This window comes from Hemitrygon akajei, chromosome 1 (genome assembly GCF_048418815.1).
Source record: "Hemitrygon akajei chromosome 1, sHemAka1.3, whole genome shotgun sequence".
Taxonomy (NCBI): Eukaryota; Metazoa; Chordata; class Chondrichthyes; order Myliobatiformes; family Dasyatidae; genus Hemitrygon; species Hemitrygon akajei.
The window spans coordinates 161,408,115-161,423,047 of NC_133124.1; the positions used below are offsets into that span (position 1 = coordinate 161,408,115).

Sequence of the window (14,933 nt, forward strand, 5' to 3'; positions counted from 1 at the left end):
ACGTGGATGAAGGACCGGTGGATCGACAGGCCATCCAATACCTAACATCAGTTATTTCCCTCTCAGGGTCAGGGCAAAGCGAAGTCAATACTGCAAGAGTTGTGACGGCACAGAGGGGGCTCTGTGCCTTAATTCCATGCCAATACAAATCGGACAAGACCCGAGATGGAATCTGGCTGAAAGATGAGTGCTCGACCAAAACAGTCATCTTCAACTCCAGTGATCCCAATCGTAAGTCACCAGGGTTTCACCATCGGACCCAGCTGTCTGGAGATCTGAAGAATGGTGACTGCTCCCTAATTATTGACAACGTCACAGAGAAGGATGAAGGCACTTATTACTTTAAAACTGAATTCGGAAAAGGGGAGCAGTTTGGCCACCACTCCATAACACAACTCCGCATTACTGGTGAGTGCTTTATATAATTAATTAGTTGTTGATCAGCTATCAGTGGAGAGCTTTACCAATACTGCTGGTACTTTTTACAGCTTAGTAAATGCAGTTTTGGACAATCTGTGACTTGGCAATGTCTTCCATGTCCTTTCTAGTTTACAGTGATGGGCCACCAGTTACAGCTGTCCGACAAGGGGCCAGAGCGCTTCGTTGAGGTAGTGAAGCAGGGTTCTTAATGTTGCCCATTGAAAGTCCTCAGGGGGGAAGTCAATGTTGCCCATTGAAAGTCCTCAGGGGGGAAGTCAATGTTGCCCATTGAAAGTCCTCAGAGGGGAAGTCAATGTTGCTCATTGAAAGTCCTCAGGGGGGAAGTCAATGTTGCCCATTGAAAGTCCTCAGGGGGGAAGTCAATGTTGCCCATTGAAAGTCCTCAGGGGGGAAGTCAATGTTGCCCATTGAAAGTCCTCAGGGGGGAAGTCAATGTTGCCCATTGAAAGTCCTCAGGGGGGAAGTCAATGTTGCCCATTGAAAGTCCTCAGGGGGGAAGTCAATGTTGCCCATTGAAAGTCCTCAGGGGGGAAGTCAATGTTGCCCATTGAAAGTCCTCAGGGGGGAAGTCAATGTTGCTCATTGAAAGTCCTCAGGGGGGAAGTCAATGTTGCCCATTGAAAGTCCTCAGAGGGGAAGTCAATGTTGCCCATTGAAAGTCCTCAGAGGGGAAGTCAATGTTGCCCATTGAAAGTCCTCAGGGGGGGAAGTCAATGTTGCCCATTGAAAGTCCTCAGGGGGGAAGTCAATGTTGCCCATTGAAAGTCCTCAGAGGGGGGAAGTCAATGTTGCCCATTGAAAGTCCTCAGAGGGGAAGTCAATGTTGCCCATTGAAAGTCCTCAGGGGGGGAAGTCAATGTTGCCCATTGAAAGTCCTCAGGGGGGAAGTCAATGTTGCCCATTGAAAGTCCTCAGGGGGGAAGTCAATGTTGCCCATTGAAAGTCCTCAGAGGGGAAGTCAATGTTGCCCATTGAAAGTCCTCAGGGGGGAAGTCAATGTTGCCCATTGAAAGTCCTCAGGGGGGAAGTCAATGTTGCCCATTGAAAGTCCTCAGGGGGGAAGTCAATGTTGCCCATTGAAAGTCCTCAGAGGGGAAGTCAATGTTGCCCATTGAAAGTCCTCAGGGGGGGAAGTCAATGTTGCCCATTGAAAGTCCTCAGAGGGGAAGTATGATAGAAGTGGAAGGGAAGCAGAAACACGGGAATATTACTTGGGATTCCTAGTTTCCGGTAGATGGCATGTTGCATAGTGATTGGAGTTGTACTTCAAAACTCCAATACCCCAGTGGGCAACAACCTCTATGGACGTTGTCCCTTTGACAGCTTGGGACTCTTGATTAATTGGTTGGCTGTGATAAATTTCCCCAGTGTGTAGGTGATTTGGATCTGGAGGAAGACCCCGGTTCCAGTACAGGGGATGTCAGCCTGCGATATGTGATTAGGATCTGGAGTGGACACCCACTGGTTTGAATATGGAGATGGGTGGGGCTATCAGGCAGTGACAAATGTTCCTACTTTTTTCATCTGTAGCATCAAGCATGTGGAGAGTTAACATGAAAGCAAGTGTCACAGTGCAGAGGGGTATGTGCGCTTGGATTCCCTGTCACTACACTTACCCATCGTGTCTGGCAAATGAAACACGGGATGGAATCTGGGTTAAAGAAGGTAATCAGATCCACTCCACGGATCACAATAAAGTGTCACCGAAGTTCAAACATCGGACCCGGCTGGATGGAGACCTGGAAGACGGCAACTGCTCCCTGGTTATACACAAAATTACACAGGAAGATGAAGGTCCTTATACTTTCAGCATTAAATTTAAAAACCAGAATCAATATAGTTATCGCTCCATAACACAGCTGCATGTTACTGGTAAGTGAATTGTAATATTACAGTATTTTTAAAAAGATGCATGGCATTCAGTATAATAATGTCAACCATGACATTATCCGCAGATGGTGATTGGCCTGCAATGTTCTTCCAACAAAGATCTAAGCATCTGCAGTTCCTTGTTTAGTCATGAACTCTGTGGGTTTCCAATTAATACATGTCACAGCTGAGTATAATGCAGTGTAAGAACATTAGTAAGCTGACATAAACATGGGGTTCTGCTGGAAATCCCGAGCAACACTCAGCAAGTCAAGTAGCATCTGTCGACGGGAATAAACAGTCGGTGTTTTGGCCTGAGAGCCTTCATCAGCACTGGAAAGGAAGGGTCACATCTGAAATATGGACAGTTTAATCCTCTGCACAGATGCTACCTGACATGCTGAGCTTCTCCAGCATTCTGTGTGAGTTGCTCAGCTACTTGGTAATGCCTTCCAGTTCCCTATCTGAAAATTACAATAAATTCCCTCTGTCCATCAATATTCTCAACTCCATAATTCTCTCTAATGGTGCTGTCTCATCATTAAACAAACAGCAGAAATTGCTTTTCTGTAACACCTGCCATATCCTCACAGTCCCTGCCAATTTGCCCCACCCCACCATGAAGGGGGAGCAGCCAGAAAGTAGAGAGCAACACACACATGCCCAAGGTCAAAAGGCTGTTTAAAAGGCTTTATTGAAGGATGAATTGTCTCCATGCTGCTATGAACAGGAGTAAACCACCGGAGGGGAGATACTGTGAGATAAATCACACTGTCAGAGGGTAGATACTGAGATACATCACACTGTCAGAGGGGAGATACTGAGATACATCACACTGTCAGAGGGGAGATACTGAGAGACATCACACTGTCAGAGGGGAGGTACTGAGATACATCACACTGTCAGAGGGTAGATACTGAGAGACATCACACTGTCAGGGGGAGATACTGAGATACATCACACTGTCAGAGGGGAGATACTGAGAGACATCACACTGTCAGAGGGGAGATACTGAGATACATCACACTGTCAGAGGGTAGATACTGAGAGACATCACACTGTCAGAGGGGAGATACTGAGATACATCACACTGTCAGAGGGGAGATACTGAGATACATCACACTGTCAGAGGGGAGATACTGAGATACATCACACTGTCAGAGGGGAGATACTGAAGGAATATTGCTCTCTGAGAGGAGATATTCTGAGTGAACACTGGTGTGTTAGAGGTGAAGTTCTCCTGACCCAGTACTGAAGGACATTTAAGTGAGGGACGAATTGCCAGCCCGTCTTTCCGAATGATCCTCCCTGCTACTCGTTACTCTGCTGCTCTGACACCACCATGCATCATTTGCTCTGCCTCATGGACAGTTTACAGCCCTTTCACTGGTACAGCTACCCTCAGACTGGTTTCTCCAGCTGTGCAGCAATGTCTCATTAGTGACATAGGATGTGTCGACCTGACATCTGGAATGAATCCACAGTGGGGACCTGAGGCTGGTGCTGAGGGTGTGGCTGATCAGTGGTGAAAGATGTTCCTTTTCTCCTCTGTGCAGTGTCGGAAGAGCGGAGAGCTAACACTCCACCAGATGTGACCGTGCAGAGGAGTTTGTGTGCCCGGATTCCGTGCCACTACAGTTCTCTATTGCACGAGGACAATAAAACCTGGGTTGGAATCTGGATGAAAGATGAGTGTCGGTCTCAAACTGTCACTGCCCACTCCAAGAATCACGGTCAGATATCCCCGATGTTTCAACATCGCACCCGGCTATCCGGAAAACTGAAAGATGGCGACTGTTCCCTGGTTATAGACAACATCAGGCAGGAAGATGAAGGATATTATTACTTCAAAATTGCATCTGAAACCGTGGATCGACATAGCTATCTGCCCACAACACAGCTCCATGTCACTGGTGAGTGCCTGGTGTAATTTTCCATCAATTTGGGAAATATGATAAACCGCTGTAACATCAATCACACCTTTGTACAGATCATTACGAACCTATTTTAAATGGTCACTGAAGGGTTAATGAGCATTGTGTCCACTCTGCTGTGGACAGTGATTAGGGCAGAATCCTGCCAGTCACAAACCAGTGTTACCGACCTGCTCACCCAGCAGTATCAAAGGTGCTGAGCGTGAATGTGCTTTGAGCAGAGGGAGAGAATCTGTCAGGCTTGTTCCTCCAAACCAGCAGTCATTTATTACTCGTTACGTTTATCTAAAAGGATCCCTCTCTGTGTGTTAGAATTCACAGATAAGCCCTCGATATTCCCTGCTGAAATGGTTGCAGGAAAACCAGTGAACATAAGGTGCACCTTCAACATCTCGTGTGGTGGATCGACACCCAGCTTCACCTGGATCACGCCCTTGAATGTATCGTGGTTAAACTCGAGCAGTGTAACCGAGCGGGCTGACACTCTGACATATACATCTGTTCTGACCTTCACCCCAGTGCTCACACTCCATGGGCAAAATCTCACCTGCAGATTCAAATACACATCTGTTTCATCGGAGCAGACAGTCACATTAACTGTGCGGTGTAAGTATGGACAGCATTCGGTGACATCTTAACATAATGCAACAATTCCTCTGCACTGTCTCTCTGTTAGTGTAGTTATTGCTCCCCCAGAAACACAGTCCCCTATCAGTACTGCCCCATCAAACTGTTCCAAGTTTACTGATCCTCTGCACACACTGTTCAGACACTATCCCAGGGCAGATTCTGAGCTTTGACAAAGCTATATTGATTCCAGCATGTCCAGCTCTCCCTCCTCTGAGAGTGAAAAACTCCCTCACTGTGATCCATCACAGCACGCAGTGCTCCCTCACAACTACACTGCAGAACTCTATTCTTGCTGCTGCTCTCACTGTGCAGCGCTCCCTGACTATTACAGTGTTGTACTCTATTGTTGTTGCTGCTGTCACTGTGCAGTGCTCCCTCACTATTACAGTGTCGTACTCTATTGTTGCTGCTGCTGTCACTGTGCAGTGCTCCCTCACTATTACATTGAACTCTATTGTTGCTGCTGCTGTCACTGTGCAGTGCTCCCTCACTATTACAGTGTTGTACTCTATTGTTGCTGCTGTTGTCACTGTGCAGCGCTCCCTCACTATTACACTGCAGAACTCTATTGTTGCTGCTGCTGTCACTGTGCAGTGCTCCCTCACTATTACAGAGTTGTACTCTATTGTTGCTGCTGCTGTCACTGTGCAGTGCTCCCTCACTATTACATTGAACTCTATTGTTGCTGCTGCTGTCACTGTGCAGTGCTCCCTCACTATTACAGTGTCGTACTCTATTGTTGCTGCTGCTGTCACTGTGCAGTGCTCCCTCACTATTACAGTGTCGTACTCTATTGTTGCTGCTGCTGTCACTGTGCAGCGCTCCCTCACAACTACACTGCAGAACTCTATTCTTGCTGCTGCTCTCACTGTGCAGCGCTCCCTGACTATTACAGTGTTGTACTCTATTGTTGTTGCTGCTGTCACTGTGCAGTGCTCCCTCACTGTTACAGTGTTGTACTCTATTGTTGCTGCTGCTCTCACTGTGCAGCGCTCCCTCACTATTACATTGTTGTACTCTATTGTTGTTGCTGCTGTCACTGTGCAGTGCTCCCTCTCTATTACAGTGTTGTACTCTATTGTTGCTGCTGCTGTCACTGTGCAGTGCTCCCTCACTATTACAGTGTTGTACTCTATTGTTGTTGCTGCTGTCACTGTGCAGCGCTCCCTCAATATTACAGTGTTGTACTCTATTGTTGCTGCTGCTGTGACTGTGCAGTGCTCCCTCACTATTACAGTGTTGTACTCTATTGTTGCTGCTGTTGTCACTGTGCAGCGATCCCTCACTATTACAGTGTTGTACTCTATTGTTGCTGCTGCTGTCACTGTGCAGTGCTCCCTCACTATTACACTGCAGAACTCTATTGTTGCTGCTGCTGTCACTGTGCAGTGCTCCCTCACTATTACAGTGCTGTACTCTATTGTTGCTGCTGCTGTCACTGTGCAGCGCTCCCTCACTATTACAGTGTTGTACTTTATTGTTGCTGCTGCTGTCACTGTGCAGTGCTCCCTCACTATTACAGTGGTGTACTCTATTGTTGCTGCTGCTGTCACTGTGCAGCGCTCCCTCACTATTACAGTGTTGTACTCTATTGTTGCTGCTGTTGTCACTGTGCAGCGCTCCCTCACTATTACACTGCAGAACTCTATTGTTGCTGCTGCTGTCACTGTGCAGTGCTCCCTCACTATTACAGTGCTGTACTCTATTGTTGCTGCTGCTGTCACTGTGCAGCGCTCCCTCACTATTACAGTGTTGTACTTTATTGTTGCTGCTGCTGTCACTGTGCAGCGCTCCCTCACTATTACAGTGTCGTACTCTATTGTTGCTGCTGCTGTCACTGTGCAGTGCTCCCTCACTATTACAGTGCTGTACTTTATTGTTGCTGCTGCTGTCACTGTGCAGTGCTCCCTCACTATTACAGTGGTGTACTCTATTGTTGCTGCTGCTGTCACTGTGCAGCGCTCCCTCACTATTACAGTGTTGTACTCTATTGTTGCTGCTGCTGTCACTGTGCAGCGCTCCCTCACTATTACAATGTTGTACTCTATTGTTGCTGCTGCTGTCACTGTACAGTGCTCCCTCACTATTACAGTGTTGTACTTTATTGTTGCTGCTGCTGTCACTGTGCAGCGCTCCCTCACTATTACAGTGTTGTACTCTATTGTTGCTGCTGCTGTCACTGTGCAGCGCTCCCTCACTATTACAATGTTGTACTCTATTGTTGCTGCTGCTGTCACTGTACAGTGCTCCCTCACTATTACAGTGTTGTACTCTATTGTTGCTGCTGCTGTCACTGTGCAGCGCTCCCTCACTATTACAGTGTTGTACTTTATTGTTGCTGCTGCTGTCACTGTGCAGCGCTCCCTCACTATTACAGTGTCGTACTCTATTGTTGCTGCTGCTGTCACTGTGCAGTGCTCCCTCACTATTACAGTGTCGTACTCTATTGTTGCTGCTGCTCTCACTGTGCAGCGCTCCCTCACTATTACAGTGTCGTACTCTATTGTTGTTGCTGCTGTCACTGTGCAGTGCTCCCTCACTATTACAGTGTCGTACTCTATTGTTGCTGCTGCTGTCACTGTGCAGTGCACCCTCACTACTACACTGCAGAACTCTATTCTTGCTGCTGCTCTCACTGTGCAGCGCTCCCTGACTATTACAGTGTTGTACTCTATTGTTGTTGCTGCTGTCACTGTGCAGTGTCCCTCAATATTACAGTGTTGTACTCTATTGTTGCTGCTGCTGTCACTGTGCAGTGCTCCCTCACTGTTACAGTGTTGTACTCTATTGTTGTTGCTGCTGTCACTGTGCAGTGCTCCCTCACTATTACAGTGTTGTACTCTATTGTTGTTGCTGCTGTCACTGTGCAGTGCTCCCTCACTGTTACAGTGTTGTACTCTATTGTTGCTGCTGCTGTCACTGTGCAGCGCTCCCTGACTATTACAGTGCTGTACTCTATTGTTGCTGCTGCTGTCACTGTGCAGCGCTCCCTCACTATTACATTGTTGTACTCTATTGTTGTTGCTGCTGTCACTGTGCAGTGCTCCCTCACTATTACAGTGTTGTACTCTATTGTTGCTGCTGCTGTCACTGTGCAGTGCTCCCTCACTATTACACTGTTGTACTCTATTGTTGTTGCTGCTGTGACTGTGCAGTGCTCCCTCACTATTACAGTGTTGTACTCTATTGTTGCTGCTGTTGTCACTGTGCAGCGCTCCCTCACTATTACACTGCAGAACTCTATTGTTGCTGCTGCTGTCACTGTACAGTGCTCCCTCACTATTACAGTGTCGTACTCTATTGTTGCTGCTGCTGTCACTGTGCAGTGCTCCCTCACTATTACAGTGTTGTACTTTATTGTTGCTGCTGCTGTCACTGTGCAGTGCTCCCTCACTATTACAGTGTCGTACTCTATTGTTGCTGCTGCTGTCACTGTGCAGTGCTCCCTCACTATTACAGTGTCGTACTCTATTGTTGCTGCTGCTCTCACTGTGCAGCGCTCCCTCACTATTACAGTGTCGTACTCTATTGTTGTTGCTGCTGTCACTGTGCAGTGCTCCCTCACTATTACAGTGTCGTACTCTATTGTTGCTGCTGCTGTCACTGTGCAGTGCACCCTCACTACTACACTGCAGAACTCTATTCTTGCTGCTGCTCTCACTGTGCAGCGCTCCCTGACTATTACAGTGTTGTACTCTATTGTTGCTGCTGCTGTCACTGTGCAGTGCTCCCTCACTGTTACAGTGTTGTACTCTATTGTTGTTGCTGCTGTCACTGTGCAGTGCTCCCTCACTATTACAGTGTTGTACTCTATTGTTGTTGCTGCTGTCACTGTGCAGTGCTCCCTCACTGTTACAGTGTTGTACTCTATTGTTGCTGCTGCTGTCACTGTGCAGCGCTCCCTGACTATTACAGTGCTGTACTCTATTGTTGCTGCTGCTGTCACTGTGCAGCGCTCCCTCACTATTACATTGTTGTACTCTATTGTTGTTGCTGCTGTCACTGTGCAGTGCTCCCTCACTATTACAGTGTTGTACTCTATTGTTGCTGCTGCTGTCACTGTGCAGTGCTCCCTCACTATTACACTGTTGTACTCTATTGTTGTTGCTGCTGTGACTGTGCAGTGCTCCCTCACTATTACAGTGTTGTACTCTATTGTTGCTGCTGTTGTCACTGTGCAGCGCTCCCTCACTATTACACTGCAGAACTCTATTGTTGCTGCTGCTGTCACTGTACAGTGCTCCCTCACTATTACAGTGTCGTACTCTATTGTTGCTGCTGCTGTCACTGTGCAGTGCTCCCTCACTATTACAGTGTTGTACTTTATTGTTGCTGCTGCTGTCACTGTGCAGTGCTCCCTCACTATTACAGTGTCGTACTCTATTGTTGCTGCTGCTATCACTGTGCAGTGCTCCCTCACTATTACAGTGTTGTACTCTATTGTTGCTGCTGCTGTCACTGTGCAGTGCTCCCTCACTATTACAGTGTTGTACTTTATTGTTGCTGCTGCTGTCACTGTGCAGTGCTCCCTCACTATTACAGTGTCGTACTCTATTGTTGCTGCTGCTATCACTGTGCAGTGCTCCCTCACTATTACAGTGTTGTACTCTATTGTTGCTGCTGCTGTCACTGTGCAGCGCTCCCTCACTATTACAGTGTTGTACTCTATTGTTGTTGCTGCTGTCACTGTGCAGTGCTCCCTCACTGTTACAGTGTTGTACTCTATTGTTGCTGCTGCTCTCACTGTGCAGCGCTCCCTCACTATTACATTGTTGTACTCTATTGTTGTTGCTGCTGTCACTGTGCAGTGCTCCCTCTCTATTACAGTGTTGTACTCTATTGTTGCTGCTGCTGTCACTGTGCAGTGCTCCCTCACTATTACAGTGTTGTACTCTATTGTTGTTGCTGCTGTCACTGTGCAGCGCTCCCTCAATATTACAGTGTTGTACTCTATTGTTGCTGCTGCTGTGACTGTGCAGTGCTCCCTCACTATTACAGTGTTGTACTCTATTGTTGCTGCTGTTGTCACTGTGCAGCGATCCCTCACTATTACAGTGTTGTACTCTATTGTTGCTGCTGCTGTCACTGTGCAGTGCTCCCTCACTATTACACTGCAGAACTCTATTGTTGCTGCTGCTGTCACTGTGCAGTGCTCCCTCACTATTACAGTGCTGTACTCTATTGTTGCTGCTGCTGTCACTGTGCAGCGCTCCCTCACTATTACAGTGTTGTACTTTATTGTTGCTGCTGCTGTCACTGTGCAGTGCTCCCTCACTATTACAGTGGTGTACTCTATTGTTGCTGCTGCTGTCACTGTGCAGCGCTCCCTGACTATTACAGTGTTGTACTCTATTGTTGTTGCTGCTGTCACTGTGCAGTGCTCCCTCACTATTACAGTGTTGTACTCTATTGTTGCTGCTGTTGTCACTGTGCAGCGCTCCCTCACTATTACACTGCAGAACTCTATTGTTGCTGCTGCTGTCACTGTGCAGTGCTCCCTCACTATTACAGTGCTGTACTCTATTGTTGCTGCTGCTGTCACTGTGCAGCGCTCCCTCACTATTACAGTGTTGTACTTTATTGTTGCTGCTGCTGTCACTGTGCAGCGCTCCCTCACTATTACAGTGTCGTACTCTATTGTTGCTGCTGCTGTCACTGTGCAGTGCTCCCTCACTATTACAGTGCTGTACTTTATTGTTGCTGCTGCTGTCACTGTGCAGTGCTCCCTCACTATTACAGTGGTGTACTCTATTGTTGCTGCTGCTGTCACTGTGCAGCGCTCCCTCACTATTACAGTGTTGTACTCTATTGTTGCTGCTGCTGTCACTGTGCAGCGCTCCCTCACTATTACAATGTTGTACTCTATTGTTGCTGCTGCCATCACTGTGCAGCGCTCCCTCACTATTACAGTGTTGTACTTTATTGTTGCTGCTGCTGTCACTGTGCAGCGCTCCCTCACTATTACAGTGTCGTACTCTATTGTTGCTGCTGCTGTCACTGTGCAGTGCTCCCTCACTATTACAGTGTCGTACTCTATTGTTGCTGCTGCTCTCACTGTGCAGCGCTCCCTCACTATTACAGTGTCGTACTCTATTGTTGTTGCTGCTGTCACTGTGCAGTGCTCCCTCACTATTACAGTGTCGTACTCTATTGTTGCTGCTGCTGTCACTGTGCAGTGCACCCTCACTACTACACTGCAGAACTCTATTCTTGCTGCTGCTCTCACTGTGCAGCGCTCCCTGACTATTACAGTGTTGTACTCTATTGTTGCTGCTGCTGTCACTGTGCAGTGCTCCCTCACTGTTACAGTGTTGTACTCTATTGTTGTTGCTGCTGTCACTGTGCAGTGCTCCCTCACTATTACAGTGTTGTACTCTATTGTTGTTGCTGCTGTCACTGTGCAGTGCTCCCTCACTGTTACAGTGTTGTACTCTATTGTTGCTGCTGCTGTCACTGTGCAGTGCTCCCTCACTATTACAGTGCTGTACTCTATTGTTGCTGCTGCTGTCACTGTGCAGTGCTCCCTGACTATTACAGTGCTGTACTCTATTGTTGCTGCTGCTGTCACTGTGCAGCGCTCCCTCACTATTACATTGTTGTACTCTATTGTTGTTGCTGCTGTCACTGTGCAGTGCTCCCTCACTATTACAGTGTTGTACTCTATTGTTGCTGCTGCTGTCACTGTGCAGTGCTCCCTCACTATTACACTGTTGTACTCTATTGTTGTTGCTGCTGTGACTGTGCAGTGCTCCCTCACTATTACAGTGTTGTACTCTATTGTTGCTGCTGTTGTCACTGTGCAGCGCTCCCTCACTATTACACTGCAGAACTCTATTGTTGCTGCTGCTGTCACTGTACAGTGCTCCCTCACTATTACAGTGTCGTACTCTATTGTTGCTGCTGCTGTCACTGTGCAGTGCTCCCTCACTATTACAGTGTCGTACTCTATTGTTGCTGCTGCTATCACTGTGCAGTGCTCCCTCACTATTACAGTGTTGTACTCTATTGTTGCTGCTGCTGTCACTGTGCAGTGCTCCCTCACTATTACAGTGTTGTACTTTATTGTTGCTGCTGCTGTCACTGTGCAGTGCTCCCTCACTATTACAGTGTCGTACTCTATTGTTGCTGCTGCTATCACTGTGCAGTGCTCCCTCACTATTACAGTGTCATACTCTATTGTTGCTGCTGCTATCACTGTGCAGTGCTCCCTCACTATTACAGTGTTGTACTCTATTGTTGCTGCTGCTGTCACTGTGCAGCGCTCCCTCACTATTACAGTGTCGTACTCTATTGTTGCTGCTGCTATCACTGTGCAGTGCTCCCTCACTATTACAGTGTCGTACTCTATTGTTGCTGCTGCTATCACTGTGCAGTGCTCCCTCACTATTACAGTGTTGTACTCTATTGTTGCTGCTGCTGTCACTGTGCAGCGCTCCCTCACTATTACAGTGTCGTACTCTATTGTTGCTGCTGCTGTCACTGTGCAGTGCTCCCTCACTATTACAGTGTCGTACTCTATTGTTGCTGCTGCTCTCACTGTGCAGTGCTCCCTCACTATTACAGTGTTGTACTCTATTGTTGCTGCTGCTGTCACTGTGCAGTGCTCCCTCACTATTACAGTGTTGTACTCTATTGTTGCTGCTGCTGTCACTGTGCAGCGCTCCCTCACTATTACAGTGTTGTACTCTATTGTTGCTGCTGCTGTCACTGTGCAGCGCTCCCTCACTATTACAGTGTCGTACTCTATTGTTGCTGCTGCTGTCACTGTGCAGTGCTCCCTCACTATTACAGTGTCGTACTCTATTGTTGCTGCTGCTCTCACTGTGCAGTGCTCCCTCACTATTACAGTGTTGTACTCTATTGTTGCTGCTGCTGTCACTGTGCAGTGCTCCCTCACTATTACAGTGTTGTACTCTATTGTTGCTGCTGCTGTCACTGTGCAGCGCTCCCTCACTATTACAGTGTCGTACTCTATTGTTGCTGCTGCTGTCACTGTGCAGCGCTCCCTCACTATTACAGTGTCGTACTCTATTGTTGCTGCTGCTGTCACTGTGCAGCGCTCCCTCACTATTACAGTGTCGTACTCTATTGTTGCTGCTGCTGTCACTGTGCAGCGCTCCCTCACTATTACAGTGTCGTACTCTATTGTTGCTGCTGCTGTCACTGTGCAGTGCTCCCTCACTATTACAGTGTTGTACTCTATTGTTGCTGCTGCTGTCACTGTGCAGTGCTCCCTCACTATTACAGTGTTGTACTCTATTGTTGCTGCTGCTGTCACTGTGCAGCGCTCCCTCACTATTACAGTGTCGTACTCTATTGTTGCTGCTGCTGTCACTGTGCAGTGCTCCCTCACTATTACAGTGTCGTACTCTATTGTTGCTGCTGCTCTCACTGTGCAGCGCTCCCTCACTATTACAGTGTCGTACTCTATTGTTGCTGCTGCTGTCACTGTGCAGTGCTCCCTCACAACTACACTGCAGAACTCTATTCTTGCTGCTGCTCTCACTGTGCAGCGCTCCCTGACTATTACAGTGTTGTACTCTATTGTTGTTGCTGCTGTCACTGTGCAGTGCTCCCTCACTATTACACTGCAGAACTCTATTGTTGCTGCTGCTCTCACTGTGCAGCGCTCCCTCACTATTACATTGTTGTACTCTATTGTTGTTGCTGCTGTCACTGTGCAGTGCTCCCTCTCTATTACAGTGTCGTACTCTATTGTTGCTGCTGCTGTCACTGTGCAGTGCTCCCTCACTATTACAGTGTTGTACTCTATTGTTGCTGCTGCTGTCACTGTGCAGTGCTCCCTCACTATTACATTGTTGTACTCTATTGTTGTTGCTGCTGTCACTGTGCAGCGCTCCCTCACTATTACACTGCAGAACTCTATTGTTGCTGCTGCTGTCACTGTGCAGTGCTCCCTCACTATTACAGTGCTGTACTCTATTGTTGCTGCTGCTGTCACTGTGCAGCGCTCCCTCAATATTACACTGCAGAACTCTATTGTTGCTGCTGCTGTCACTGTGCAGTGCTCCCTCACTATTACACTGCAGAACTCTATTGTTGCTGCTGCTGTCACTGTGCAGCGCTCCCTCACTATTACACTGCAGAACTCTATTGTTGCTGCTGCTGTCACTGTGCAGTGCTCCCTCACTATTACTGTGTCGTACTCTATTGTTCCTGCTGCTCTCACTGTGCAGTGCTCCCTCACGTTTACAGTGTTGTACTCAATTGTTGCTGCTGCTGTCACTGTGCAGCACTCCCTCACTATTACAGTGTTGTCCTGTATTGTTCCTGCTGCTCTCACTGTGCAGTGCTCCCTCACTATTGCAGTGTCATACTCTATTGTTGCGGCTTCTGTCACTGTGCAGTGCTCCCTCACTATTACAGTGTTGTACTCTATTGTTGCTGCTGCTGTCACTGTGCAGTGCTCCCTCACTATTGCAGTGTCATACTCTATTGTTGCTACTGCTGTCACTGTGCAGTGCTCCCTCACTATTACAGTGTTGTACTCTATTGTTGCTGCTGCTGTCACTGTGCAGTGCTCCCTCACTATTACATTGAACTCTATTGTTGCTGCTGCTGTCCCTGTGCAGTGCTCCCTCACTATTACAGTGTCGTACTCTATTGTTGCTGCTGCTGTCACTGTGCAGTGCTCCCTCACTATTACAGTGTTGTACTCTATTGTTGCTGCTGCTGTCACTGTACAGTGCTCCCTCACTATTACATTGAACTCTATTGTTGCTATTGCTGTCACTGTGCAGTGCTCCTTCAATATTACAGTGTTTTACTCTATTGTTGCTGCTGCTGTCATTGTGCAGTGCTCCCTCACTGTTACAGTGTTGTACTCTATTGTTGCTGCTGCTGTCACTGTGCAGTGCTCCCTCACTATTACAGGGTTGTACTCTATTGTTGCCACTGCTGTCACTGTGCAGTGCTCCCTCACTATTACAGTGTTGTACTCTATTGTTGCTGCTGCTGTCACTGTGCAGTGCTCCCTCATTATTACAGTGTTGTACTCTATTGTTGCCGCTGCTGTCACTGTGCAGTGCTCCCTCACTA

General features: G+C 47.7%; 1 protein-coding gene across 1 annotated transcript in view; it reads left to right on the top strand.

The window, feature by feature from the left end:
* Positions 1-330: 330 nt before the first annotated feature.
* The window catches only part of LOC140734476 (sialic acid-binding Ig-like lectin 12), a 34,526-nt gene continuing 19,923 nt past the window's right edge, over positions 331-14,933 (top strand). The window contains exons 1-4 of the mRNA XM_073058520.1: positions 331-408; positions 1,972-2,313; positions 3,867-4,223; positions 4,557-4,850. Of these exons, the coding sequence (XP_072914621.1) occupies positions 1,980-2,313; positions 3,867-4,223; positions 4,557-4,850 (985 nt within the window). The 5' untranslated portion in view covers positions 331-408; positions 1,972-1,979. The remainder of the gene's footprint in view (positions 409-1,971; positions 2,314-3,866; positions 4,224-4,556; positions 4,851-14,933) is intronic.